This window comes from Phalacrocorax carbo, chromosome 5, assembly GCF_963921805.1.
Source record: "Phalacrocorax carbo chromosome 5, bPhaCar2.1, whole genome shotgun sequence".
In the NCBI taxonomy this organism is placed as follows: domain Eukaryota; kingdom Metazoa; phylum Chordata; class Aves; order Suliformes; family Phalacrocoracidae; genus Phalacrocorax; species Phalacrocorax carbo.
Genome location: NC_087517.1, coordinates 37,002,900 through 37,015,126, shown reverse-complemented (window position 1 = coordinate 37,015,126; position 12,227 = coordinate 37,002,900). Strand labels below are relative to the sequence as shown.

The 12,227-nt window shown below is 36.0% G+C and overlaps 1 protein-coding gene across 1 annotated transcript in view; it reads left to right on the top strand.

Annotated features, from left to right (window-relative positions):
• The window catches only part of FAM171B (family with sequence similarity 171 member B), a 38,294-nt gene that overhangs the window by 18,349 nt on the left and 7,718 nt on the right, over positions 1-12,227 (top strand). The window contains exons 2-7 of the mRNA XM_064452041.1: positions 3,571-3,804; positions 4,557-4,649; positions 4,944-5,102; positions 6,972-7,139; positions 10,956-11,072; positions 11,890-12,013. Of these exons, the coding sequence (XP_064308111.1) occupies positions 3,571-3,804; positions 4,557-4,649; positions 4,944-5,102; positions 6,972-7,139; positions 10,956-11,072; positions 11,890-12,013 (895 nt within the window). The remainder of the gene's footprint in view (positions 1-3,570; positions 3,805-4,556; positions 4,650-4,943; positions 5,103-6,971; positions 7,140-10,955; positions 11,073-11,889; positions 12,014-12,227) is intronic.

Below are 12,227 nucleotides of genomic sequence, written 5' to 3'. Positions count from 1 at the left end.
CCAGAAAAAAGAACAGGTTTCATCTATTGTTTAGTTTGTCAGCTTTGGTTTTGTTAAACAATTAACCAGCAGTTAGGGTTTGTCTGAAATGTTTTTCAATATGTTTTATTGTGATTTAAAAATCCTACCACAGTCTCCATAATATTTGAGACTTAAGTGTTCTTAAGGACTTGTGCACTAAGATCTTTATAAAAAGAAAAAAAAAAGGAAGTATTTTATTTGCAAATTAGAGGTCATTCGTGTTAATATGACATTGTTAATAACTCAGTGCCATTAAATATGTCCGATAAATTTGGACATTAAATGCATGTGAGGCATATGAGGGAGTTGGTTTGAGGAGGGAGTTGGTCAAGGGATATCAAATTGGGAAAGATACAGGTCAGTATACTTGTTGGACCACCACTGCACACAGTCTGAGCTCTTAGGACCTTCTGATTGTTTTGCTTTTAACTAGGCTATTCCAGCTGGTCTGCTGAAGGATGCTCTGGTGCACTTCCATTTTATACAAAACAATAGTGAAATGTGGCTGTGGGGGAGGAATATTGTTGTTACTGTTGGATTCTGTGTTTTTTTTTAACTGGGATTTTTAATGTATTGTCATTTCACTGGCATTTGGATTCAGAGGCATATTGTGTGCTCGTGACTTCTGCACTGTTACTGCTGAGAAATGGGAAGATAATTTTTTTTTAAATGCCTTTCCAAAATCATTGCACACAAACCTCAAGCATCTTGTTGGCAGAGTATATTCTGGTTGATATTAGAACATCTAAATTATTTGCTCGTATATATTGCTTGCAGAGAGGGAACAACTCCAAGCCGACTGGCATACTTTTGCTTGTCAGGAAGACTCTTGCGTTACCACAAAAGATAAGGCCAAAAGCAATGAGAGCTAGGGAGTGAGTCTTCTTTAATCTTTGTCTTAATATTAGTGGGTGTGAAATGAGCATTTTTCACTTGAGTAACTGCTGCTTATGTATGACAGTAATACGCAAGCAATTACTCTTTCAGAGCTTGCGTTGTCTAAGACTGTGTCTGTTTTCACAAGGGAGACCTTTGTCTCAGTAACCCCCCAGGATTTCAGTCTGCATTTACAGCCGCACTTCTGGATCTTCTCAACACCATTTCAGGTGGAGTATCAGTTTTGAAAAATGCTGTGGCAATTTCTGAACCCATAGGAGAAATATAATGGAGAAATGGAAGTTGAGCATGGCTAAAAGCAGCCAATGATATTCATCAGTTCACTATGAGAAAGAGGGAAAATAGCATAGCTTTCTACATTTTTGCAGTCTATTTTTTTTCTCTACCAAAAGCTTCTAAAGAAGAGGGTTTTAATATGGCTGTAACTGAAGGAGATGAGAGTAAGAAATATTTTTGCACAAAGTAACCTTTGAATTTACTAACAGCTGGAGGAAGAATGTAGTGATTACCCCACCCTTGTGTTTTCATTAGACTTTCTGTTAGCAAAAAAAAGGAAAAATACACATTAGAAGTGTGAAGTGATTGAAAGAGTGTCTTTCTCAGTACATTCCAGGTTTTCATTTCTTTATTACTTTTCTCAGCTATTAATACTAGGCTCTTTTTCTCCTGACTTGATTCCAGCTGTTAAAATACTAGTTTATACCAGGCATTTCTGGTATTGGTTCCTACTGGCATGAGCTTGAATCCTGTACTACTACATTTCTTATTTTTAAAATACCATTTCACAAGATACTCCTGGCTTCCAAGCGATTACAGAATCAGAATATTGTACACAGTCTGTTTTCCCTATTTAGCAGCCTTTTAGTGATGGTCCAAGGGCAAATGACCTGTCTTCCAAGTTTTGAAAATCACTGGAACCATGCTAGTATATGTGTAACTGGATCAATTCCTGGAAGATCTGTTTAGTAGCCGTAATTTGCTTACATGACAATTTTTTTTTAATCATTACATCATTTAAAAACCCTCTAGCAACAGCAATTTAAAAGCAATTTTATTCTTGAAATATCATGCATAAGGAAAAAAAGACATTGTTCTAAGATTATTGTGCATTTTCTTTTTAATTCAGTCAAATATGTTCAAGTACCACTGGGATCTTTTTTTTTTTCTGAAAGTATGTATTAATTTGCACAAGGAGATGTAGATTTTTCTATAACACTGTAGAGAATCAAACTGGCACAGCTGATGATAAGTTTTTGCTGTGTATGCAATAAATAGTAATAATTTGAGGCCAATGTAGCTTTTGTTGTGTGCAGGTAATTTTTTTGCTTGAATATATGTTGTATGCTTCACGCATACAATAGATCTAAATAAATACTTATTTCAGAGAGGCCTAACTTGGAGGTCTTCACTATGTAGTGTTTTTTTTTCTGGATTGTGCTCAGCTTCTCAAGGCCTTTTCATTTAAATCAAGGTCAATGGTAGTAATCTGTTGGTGCAATGTCAATCACAGTTATAGAGGAGATAAAATAATGAAACTGAACTATGATTTTATGTAGGTAAATTTCAAACTAACTTAGCCTGACATTTGACATAAATAGAAATGGATATTCATAATGAATATATTTGAAAATATTTAGGTATAAAGTAGTGCAATGGTGTTGAATAGTAATATATATGTAACCAAAATACTGGACAATTTATGTTATTTGAAATATTTTTAACAGTGGTCCATAGATATTTTAATTTAGGATAATAACTTAATTTCACACTGGAAATAACATGGAATTATGTCCATTTTCATGTACCTCCTGTCTATTAAAAGACTCCCTAATAGTTTATTTACAGTCCAGGTGTGAGAGAAATTGAATATAATTCAGAGCAACTTGAGACTATTGTTCAAGTGGACTTGCTATTTTCAGCTTACTGCTCAGTCACTGTAATTATGGTCTCTGCAAGACACTAGGTTTCGTAACGGAATGTCAGCTCCTCTAATTAGCAGTAGACAAGTACTATTTAGAAGTTGCAATACAGAAAGGTGAAAACTAGACCAGAAGTGTAAATGTGGTGGGAGATAGTAGATTAAAACAGTTGAAATGTCTGGATGCATTTGGTTACTATGTAATAATTTTACACATGTAAAAATAAATGTGTTATCCCATAGTCTGTAAACGTTAGGTTCTTTGTTTTTAGAAACTCAAGTTGCACCTTTAAAAGTGTGACCAAGCCAAGGGTTACACTTGGATAACAGACTGTCTGTATTATCAGTGTGATATTGCAGAGCACTTGCATGGCACATTGAGTTTTGTGTTGTCACAGATGCATTGTTCAAGCTTAAATGAAAAGGGGAAGAATTGCTTTGTAATTTTTTTTGTTGTTGGTTTTTGTTGTTTAACTGGTTAGGTATTATATTTGGTGAGTTTGGTAAAGACTTTTTGGCATCTTTGTGCCCCATCTCAAGGTTTTCTGCTTTCTTCTTCTCCGTGGTATAAAATTGTATGATTACCACTCCCTTTGGCCAGAGCTTACCCTGTGTTGAGATCCGTTGTACAGTGGATAAATAGCTAAGGCTTAAACTCTAGGATTTCACAAACTTAAGCTACGGTCCTTAGTTATAATGCATTATCACCTCCTGTTTTTCTTTTCTGTTAATAGGATCTGTTTTTACACTAAAAGTTCAAGTAAATGACATCATCAGTCATCAGTACCTGCGACAAGCAGTTGTAGAAGTGTTTGTTAACTACACGAAGACAAATTCTACTTTTACTGGAAACAATGGAGCAGTATTAATAAAAGTTCCTTACAAATTAGGATTAAGTTTAACTATTGTATCGTACAAGGATGGCTACATGTTAACACCTTTGCCTTGGAAGACTGGGAGAATGCCAAGTACGTAAGCATCTTACAGTCCTATTATTAAGCTGTATGTGTTGGTAATTAAATTTCTTTCTTCCTCAGCAGTCTCTGCATAGTTACTGTCAACTGAAAATGACTGAATGAAGTCAGTCAAGGGAGGTGGTGCCTGTCAGTGCAGATGTAAGGGTGGATGATCTGTTAGATTTGTCAAAATTCTTACTATTCTAAAAGAGAAAATAGCCCTTTTAAACTCTAAGTAGGTTATGCTGTGATACCCTGAACGTATTCTGAGAAATTGTTTACCTAGACTTAGCAAAGGGCTGGTAATGCGTTTTGACAAAAATCATATTGTCTTTAGTGATTCCTGGAATGCCAATGCTTTGAGTCCTGTATAATAGGTATAACCTGTTGTTATAGCTTCCTTTCAGCAGTGTTTCCTGACAAGTTTTCCTGTTTAACTATTCATGCTCTGAAAAAAGTTATGGTTTGGTGTTTTTTGTTGTTGTTGTTGTTGTTTGTTTTTGTTTTTTTTTTAAAGAGATGGACTTTTAAGAATTCTAGCCACCTCTTTATCCATAGAAGGCATAAGACAGTAGCAAACATACAACAGAGGTCTTCCTGCCTAACCACTAGAATTCCTGCTCTGGACAACAGGAGTTAACTTATTTATGCAGGCTTCATATACTTTCTCTTTTTAACTGCTCTATTCACTATTCCTTCAGATTCTGAGATCTTGCAGGATTTTTTCAGTTGCACAGTGTAACACATATTATCACTTCCCACAGTATACTCGTCTGTGACGCTTTCGTTATTCCCACAAAGTCAAGCTAATATATGGCTGTTTGAAGATACTGTCTTAATTACTGGAAAACTATCTGGTAAGTTCAGTGTATGCAGATCATATTCTAAAAACTTTGTGATAATCATTTCTACATGTACAAAAAAAATTAGGCACGTTCATACTCTCATCTGAAACCTATCTACTCAAAGCCATATTTTCAGTTAATTGTGTAGCTGTATGTGTGACTGTGACAAGTGCTAGACTAGAAATATATAAACCATGGAGAAAATGGGTGAAAACAGGTTGCTATGCTAAATGGATTTCTGAGCAGTAATAAAAACACTATTTGTGTGTTTAACCATTGTTAAGGCAAAATATTACTCTCTTACAGATGCCAAATCTCAACCAAGTGTTCAGTTCCCAAAATTTTTAATAAAGCTTCCAACAAATCACCATATTACAAATGTTACAGCCTATCTGACAGTGCCAGAGCAATTTTTGAAAGTGGACAGCTTTCTCTATACAACAGGAATTCTTCTAAATAAATCAGGTATGTAACTACATTGTTTAAGAATATTTTTAAAAGAATAAATTTTCAAATTATAATGCATATGAGTGCGCAGTGTTTCAGAAAAACATATGCTTAAATTAAGAGGGCATGAACCTGCTTCCATTGTATTAAATCATAAAGATTTGTTCTATAGGAGTAAGCTATAAACACATCAGGTCAGTAATTGATATGACCCTTTACCTTGTTCCATGTAGTATGAGAACATAGCATGTCTTACTACACTGAAATACTCCTTCAGAGTCTGCTCTTACATATATGTAGATAGATGTGTGTGTGTGTATGTTCAGGATTTCATGAGACTGTGGAACTGGTTTAGTAAACACCTTGAAAATATGGTTATGGCCAGAGCATAAACTAAGATGAATCTGAAGAAATCAGTGAAACTGCAGCAGTTGGCTTCAGCTGTGGAGTTTTTCGCATTTTCACTAAAATAGTTGGCTCTAGGAGCTTTACACCTGGCATAAAGATGGTATTGAATCTCTAGTTTGGCTCAGAGACAGTTAGTCTGCGTAAGCCTGTTTGAAACCAAGTAGTCATGATATATACAGAGCACAATTGTAATAAAGTTTTCCGTGCATCTGTTTCACTGGAGAAGCAGTGTTTTCGGGAGTCATTATAACTCTGCTCTTATGCAGCTGGATCTTTTAGTATTTGTCAGTTTATCAGATTTTTTTCTTTATTTGCATAAATACAGTCATCTCTGGTAGATTGTGCTGTGTACAGTTCCATCTTTCTTTTGCTGATTTCTTTCTATTCCCAGTGGATCCGAAGCCGTGAGGCTCTTAAATTCATTGCAGTGCATGAGGAGGCTACTACATGGCTTATTTGAGCTTGTCATGATCTTTTTAAAATTTTCATTGAATTAAAATTGCAATATATTGATATCTTGACCTATATATTTTAAAACCTTTCTTATCTATATTTTGCCTCTTTAAATATAAAGCATAAGAGAATAAGCAGTGTTTCTCCCCTTTGAGTTTTCTTTCAATCTGTCTGGCATGTGTTTTAAATTATTCATATACTCCTAAAGGATTAGGCTTCCTTTTAGGGCAGGTGGAAGCTAATTGATATTTGATGCACCAGGAGTTTTCTCACAACCAGCTTCTAACAGCTTGCATAGATTTAACATTAATCTGGTACTTACTAATTCTGTTTTAGCTTCTTTCACAATCCTGTCATATTGTGCATTCTGAAGTATTTGCAAATTAGTTTAAGGAAAAGAAAGGAAACAAACTTTCAGGCTGCATTGTAAAGCTTTGTATATGCAACATTTCCTTTGAGTGCTTTGACAAGCCTCGTGATTAAGTATTCAGTTAACTATTGCTGTCAAATTAGAAAGTTAATCCTTACAGGGAAGTTTAAGAGGACTGTTCAATTAAGTACAAATGCAGCAGTCGTATATTTGCATATGTCTTTGTTTCAATGTTATGTATATTGCAATTATACAACAATTCTTATATTGTCTATATTTCACATAGGTTAGCTATTTTGTAATCAAATTATCTGAGGGGAAAACCACTTCTTCCACCACACCCAAGACAAGTTTTGCCTAATCATTGGTTCTATGCTCAGCATTGAAACCTATATGTCAAAAGTCTGTTTCTCTTTTACAGATTGGATATACAAATGACTGGGGCTTATTTTAATCACAAGATTTTAAAAGTCCAGAAGAGAATAAATGTTGATTTTTATTTGACCAAGTTGGTGACAGCTGACTGTATAGCTGGATGCGAATATTGGGCTTGCCGTTAGCTAATGAGGATAGAATCTTAATCCTAAATATATATTTTTTTTTTTTAAAATATGCTTTGAATTGGGAATTACAGACAAGGTATTTCTCACGTTCAGGTTTCAAAAGCATGGAATTAGCTCCTCTTGCTGCAATATGCGTAAACGTTCTTTTGACTGGGAAAGAACTGAAAGTAAATGGTCCCATTCAGATTACGCTTCCTCTTCCCACAAGTACTGTAAAATCAGGAGAAGCTATCCCTGCATGGACATTCGATATGAAAACTGGTAAGTGGGCTAAATTATTTGTTATTTTACCTTTCAGCACATGTATATAGTTTTGGGCACATGACACTATGTCATGGAACAGTGATGGCACTAATATATGAGGTGGTGGTAAACAGTCATAGTCACAAACTTTATTAGGGGTTCTGTATTGGTTTTTGACTGACTAGCTTGAATAGTTCAAAGGAATTTCCCTGCTTCCATTAGTTCAAAAAGCTTTGGTAAAATTCTTTAGCATTCCTATTGTAAAAACTTTTCATGTAGTGGATTTTTATTTTCATGGGAAGCTAAGGATTCAGGGAATGTACATTTTAGGTGATGTTAAATTTTAAGCCTGATAATCTTGTGAATGCCTTCTTAAAAGAAAAAAAATCAGAACTGAAGATTTGGATGCTTTTGTTTCCTAGTGTATAGCTCTAAAGATCCTTTGACACTAAAACTGGACTAGATATTGCTTCAGTTAACAAAAGCAATTCAGAAAGTGAAATGAAGGGGAAATAGAAGTTATCAAAGGGAACAACATAGTTCTTACAGTATGCATGGGAAGAGGACACTGGGGATTAGACATTCTAAACCTTTTGTCATCCCTTCATGTCTAATTTTAGTCAAGAGTGAGTAATGAGCTACATATATTTATCCTGTTTAGATGTCCTGTATTAGGTGTGTCCATTAGCGTACTGATTGTCTTATATTGTACCTTATACTTTCCATCACACTTCATCTTGAAATATGCAAATGAGTGAAGCCATAATTGTCTTACTCATTATTAAGGCAAAAAGCTGTTATTTAGCTGTTGGAAGTACAGGAGAAGACGCCAACTCTGACAAAGCATTGTTGACATGTTCAGGAAAGAAACTGATCATCGTAATGAAGAACAACCAAAGAATATTAAGTTGAATTAAGAACATGCTAATAAATAATTGGCTAGGTTCTCTTCAGAAAAGAGTGACTAGAATAAGTTTTGGCAAAGAAGATTAAGCTTGTCTGTATACCTAGAAGACTTCAGTGGGGTAACCGATGATGAGAGAGCATTCTTTATCAAAGAAAGGGTTTTAGTCTGACGTGGTGAAAAAACACAAGGGGTTTTAATTTCTTGCTGCCACAGCCACTTTTGCCAGCTCCTGTGTTCATCTGTACCTATGCTGAGCTGTTTTAACTCACTAAACAGAAAACTAGGTCAACAATGCTATTAAAACAAAAAATTGACAGATCTAGAGCAGCTTGGCACGGGGGTCAGGTTAGAGATATAAACCAGTGTAACGTTTGTATGTGGGTGTTGTGGGGCCTACTCAACATGGCTATGTAGGCATATTGGCCTTGGGGGTAGAGCAAGAGCAGGAGTGTGGCTTGCTGACCCAATAAAAACATTTTAAACAGGTTTTTTTTTTCTTCGTAGATGGGGTGTGCTCTGGTAGAGATTCTGTAAAGGTAAATTGTTTGTGATGGGTGCTCACTGAGGTGTAGTGTTCGCATGGAGCCTTCAGTGCTGCTTGCTGAGGAGAGAGCAAGGAGGACTGTAGACAAGGAGGAAGGCTTTTTGGGTATAACTCTAACTTCTGCTTTTTCTTCCACTTCCCCATCTCTTTTCTACAGTGAAAATTTGCAACTTGATTCACTGTTCTGGATGTTTACTCTTAAATATGCTTCTTTTATTTTTACCTTTGATCTGACACGTCCAGAACAACTTTTTTTTCCTAAGGTAACTGAGTAATAGTAAGGCATACCTTTATTCATGGTTCTGGTGACTGAGGACAGCTGAACACTTCAGACCTGCAGCGAGCATTTGAGTGTGTCCACAAGTAGCAGTAGACCCCCATCTGAGCTGAATGGAAAGCTACAACTTCACTGAATAATGAGGCTCTGCTATCCAAGGTGTTGGATGTGGGATGTCCCCAGGGAGATGTCGACACACACTTCTAAACTCTAAAGTCCTTGGGTATATGTTGTAATGGTAATCACAGCTTCTGTGTCAGTATTGATAGTGGTAAGGGAACAGGTCTGTGTTTGATGTTGTGTAGACTGATCCATTGCATCAGAAAAAAAGATAGAAACTGCTTTCACATGCCTGCTTGTGCAGTGCTCCCATGGGTTACTCAAAGTGTAATAGTACTGAGACTGTTCCTGGAAAATTAGCTTTTGTAATTATATTGCAGCTGCTGTAAATGCAGAGTTTGTTGATGTATGTTGAATGTGGCTTCCTTAGTAAATATTTTGCCTTAGTAGTACCAAAAGTACTATGTGGATTTTAATAGAATTACAAAAAAAAAAAAAAAGCAAGCTTGCATTGCATCATTAAATTGAGAATGATATCCTTCAGAGTGGCAGCAAATCATAGAGAATATGTGCTTACTCATAAATCACATTTTAATGTTTCCCTTAATACATACTCTTTTCTGTCAAGTATATTGTGAGGGACATATAATTTGCTGAAGAGGACAGCAAAGATTATAAAGCTTCTTATGCATTTGTCAGTCAAGATAGAATGTTTGGAGACCTAGAATTTTTTTGCCTTTTAAAGGTGATGTTTTGTGTTGTCTTTTATCTGCCCTAATTAGCCCACACTCTATAATTGTAAAACAATAGTTTTGTGGTATAGTGACATCTTGCCTTAGAGTTGACAGGACAGAGAATTTGAGGATCTGCTGTTGTCTCCATATGAGAGTTAGGGACAGAAGACCCTTCTGGCTGGTCTTGCTCCCAAGTCTGGACAAGAGGTTTTCCAGGTAACTGAGAAATGACCTCTTTCAGGGCTCTAGGTAGCTGCTGCTGTTACTCCCCTCTGCCAGCCATCACAAGTACCAGGAGAAGGCCGCAAGTTTTGCTGCGGAATGGTATTGTGTGTGTGTGTCTGTGCGTGCGTGCACACGTGGCATGTGTCAGTTCTCATCTTTAGCTCCTGTCTGGTAGAAAGATCCTTTTGCTTTGCTGAAAGAAGGTTCCTGGAGGAAAATTGAAATTATAGGGCTTATATGAGTTACACTTTTTGCATGCTTTCGTTATTGTTGTTTTTAAAAAAGCAGGTTCATTCTCTCTCTTAGTATTTGCAGTTTGAAAATGTAAGCTTGTTTATATGAGGTTGTTTCTGTGCTTAGAATTTCACAGATGGCCCACAATAAACATGTTCAAGTGTGTTGAGTAGAATTCTTTCCCTTCTACTGTTCTACTCGTCTATTAATTGTAGAAGCTGGCATACCGTAGTACCTGTTCTTTGCATTGCCAAACAGATGGTGTGGAATCTGTGAATCTGTGTCCTAATAATAAACCTTCCTTGGGCTAACTGAATTGTTGCTGCCATGGGGCAGGGAGGAGGAGAGAAACATTCAAGACAAACACTGTTTATCCTATTGTAGCTTATTAGATTAAAATGCTTTCCCACTAAGTGCGTGCTGCTAGCTAATATTAAACTTGTATTCATATGCTTAAATTACCTGCTCCTTGATTATTTTTTTTTAGCCTTGGCCTTCATACATGCTTAAGCTCATATAATAGGATTTTTCAAATTATTTGTGTCCATATCTATGAAAGACACTTGTTAATACAAAATTAATAATATTAAAATAATTCCAGTAAGTACTGCCAATGCTTTGCTCCAAAGTAAATGTCCACACAGGGATATTTGCAATGAAATTGTCAAGAAAGAAAGTTTGCATGTTTAGCTAAAGCTTTGTAACAAATAGTGTATAAGTCAGAAGCTTCAGCTTTTCTTATGACCTTGTATATTTTTTTTGGTAATAGCTTAATTGCTAATGGTTTGAGATATGGAATAATCCTGCACAGCATGTGCGATATTTTGTCCTTTTGGTTTTTTTTTTCCTTCAGGTGCTTGGGTAAGCCGTGGGCTAGGAATGGTAAAGGAAGCAGATGGTCAATTATTATGGACATACACTGCGCAACACTTAGGCTATTGGATAGCAGCTCCCCTTCCTGGAACAAGAGGTATTGCAACAACCGGCAAAGAAATTACTGAGTAACACAAGTAACAATGTATCGTAAGGCTGTCAGTTTAATTGCCTCATTTAACAACAGAAAGGGAAAACCGACATGCCATTTCAACAGTTGGATAACTTTTGCTTGAATCCATTTAGTGTGCCTTTGTGCATATAACTGTTCCCTAGATCTTCAAATGCTGTAGGGGAAAAAGTCCAGACTGTATTTGAATTTATATGTTTATACTATTGCCATCTTTTGGAAGAAGCCTGCAAGGGAACTATGCCTGTGGAGAACTAAAAAACAGCGGGACTGTATCCATTACTGTTGGGGATCATGTATGACAGGAGGAAAATACAACAAGAAAATTAGTCCTGGGTAAAACAGTACCAGTGGATTCTGTTTTATGCAGATTTGTTGCGTGTTTTGCAGATTCATACAAAGGGATTCTTAAGGGAGAAATATGATGTCAAAATTTGAAAACAGCACTTTCTGACAGAAGCACTAACTAGAAAATCTAGACCATGTTTCTAAGTCAGTTTGGACAACTAATACAGATGTAATTTGACTGGAATTGAGTAGATCTCCTGGTGAGGCTTTAGTATTTGAGACGAACCTTTGAAGATCCATTATATTGTAACCACTGTTTGTATATTTTGAGTTTGCTGAAATAGCAAGGTGAAAAGGGAAGGATGAACTTAGTGTCATAGGAACACAAAAATCACTGGAAAAGTACATTTTAATTTAGTAGTTACAGCTCTGCATGTTAAGTGGAATTATTTGTTTCTGAGAACTAATTCTTGTCTGGTTTTGTTTGATAATCTAGAATCCATTATTAGTGCAGTTTCCAAGGACATAACAGCCTATCACACAGTGTTCCTTACGGCCATACTGGGAGGTACTGTTGTCATTATCATTGGATTTTCTGCTGTCCTTCTTTGTTACTGCAGGTAAGCAAAAAGAGAGACTCTCATAAACTCAGCATGACTGGAGTTTAAAGTTGACAAAATAGTCTTTCGAAGTTGAGACTCATTTCCTTAGCTAAACTATAACATGTAGCCTAATATTTCTTTAAAAATTACAGTTATTACAGAGCTTCATTTTAAGTTTATGATGTCACATTACACTATAACTTCTTAACCAAAATCTAATCTTCAGCTCCAG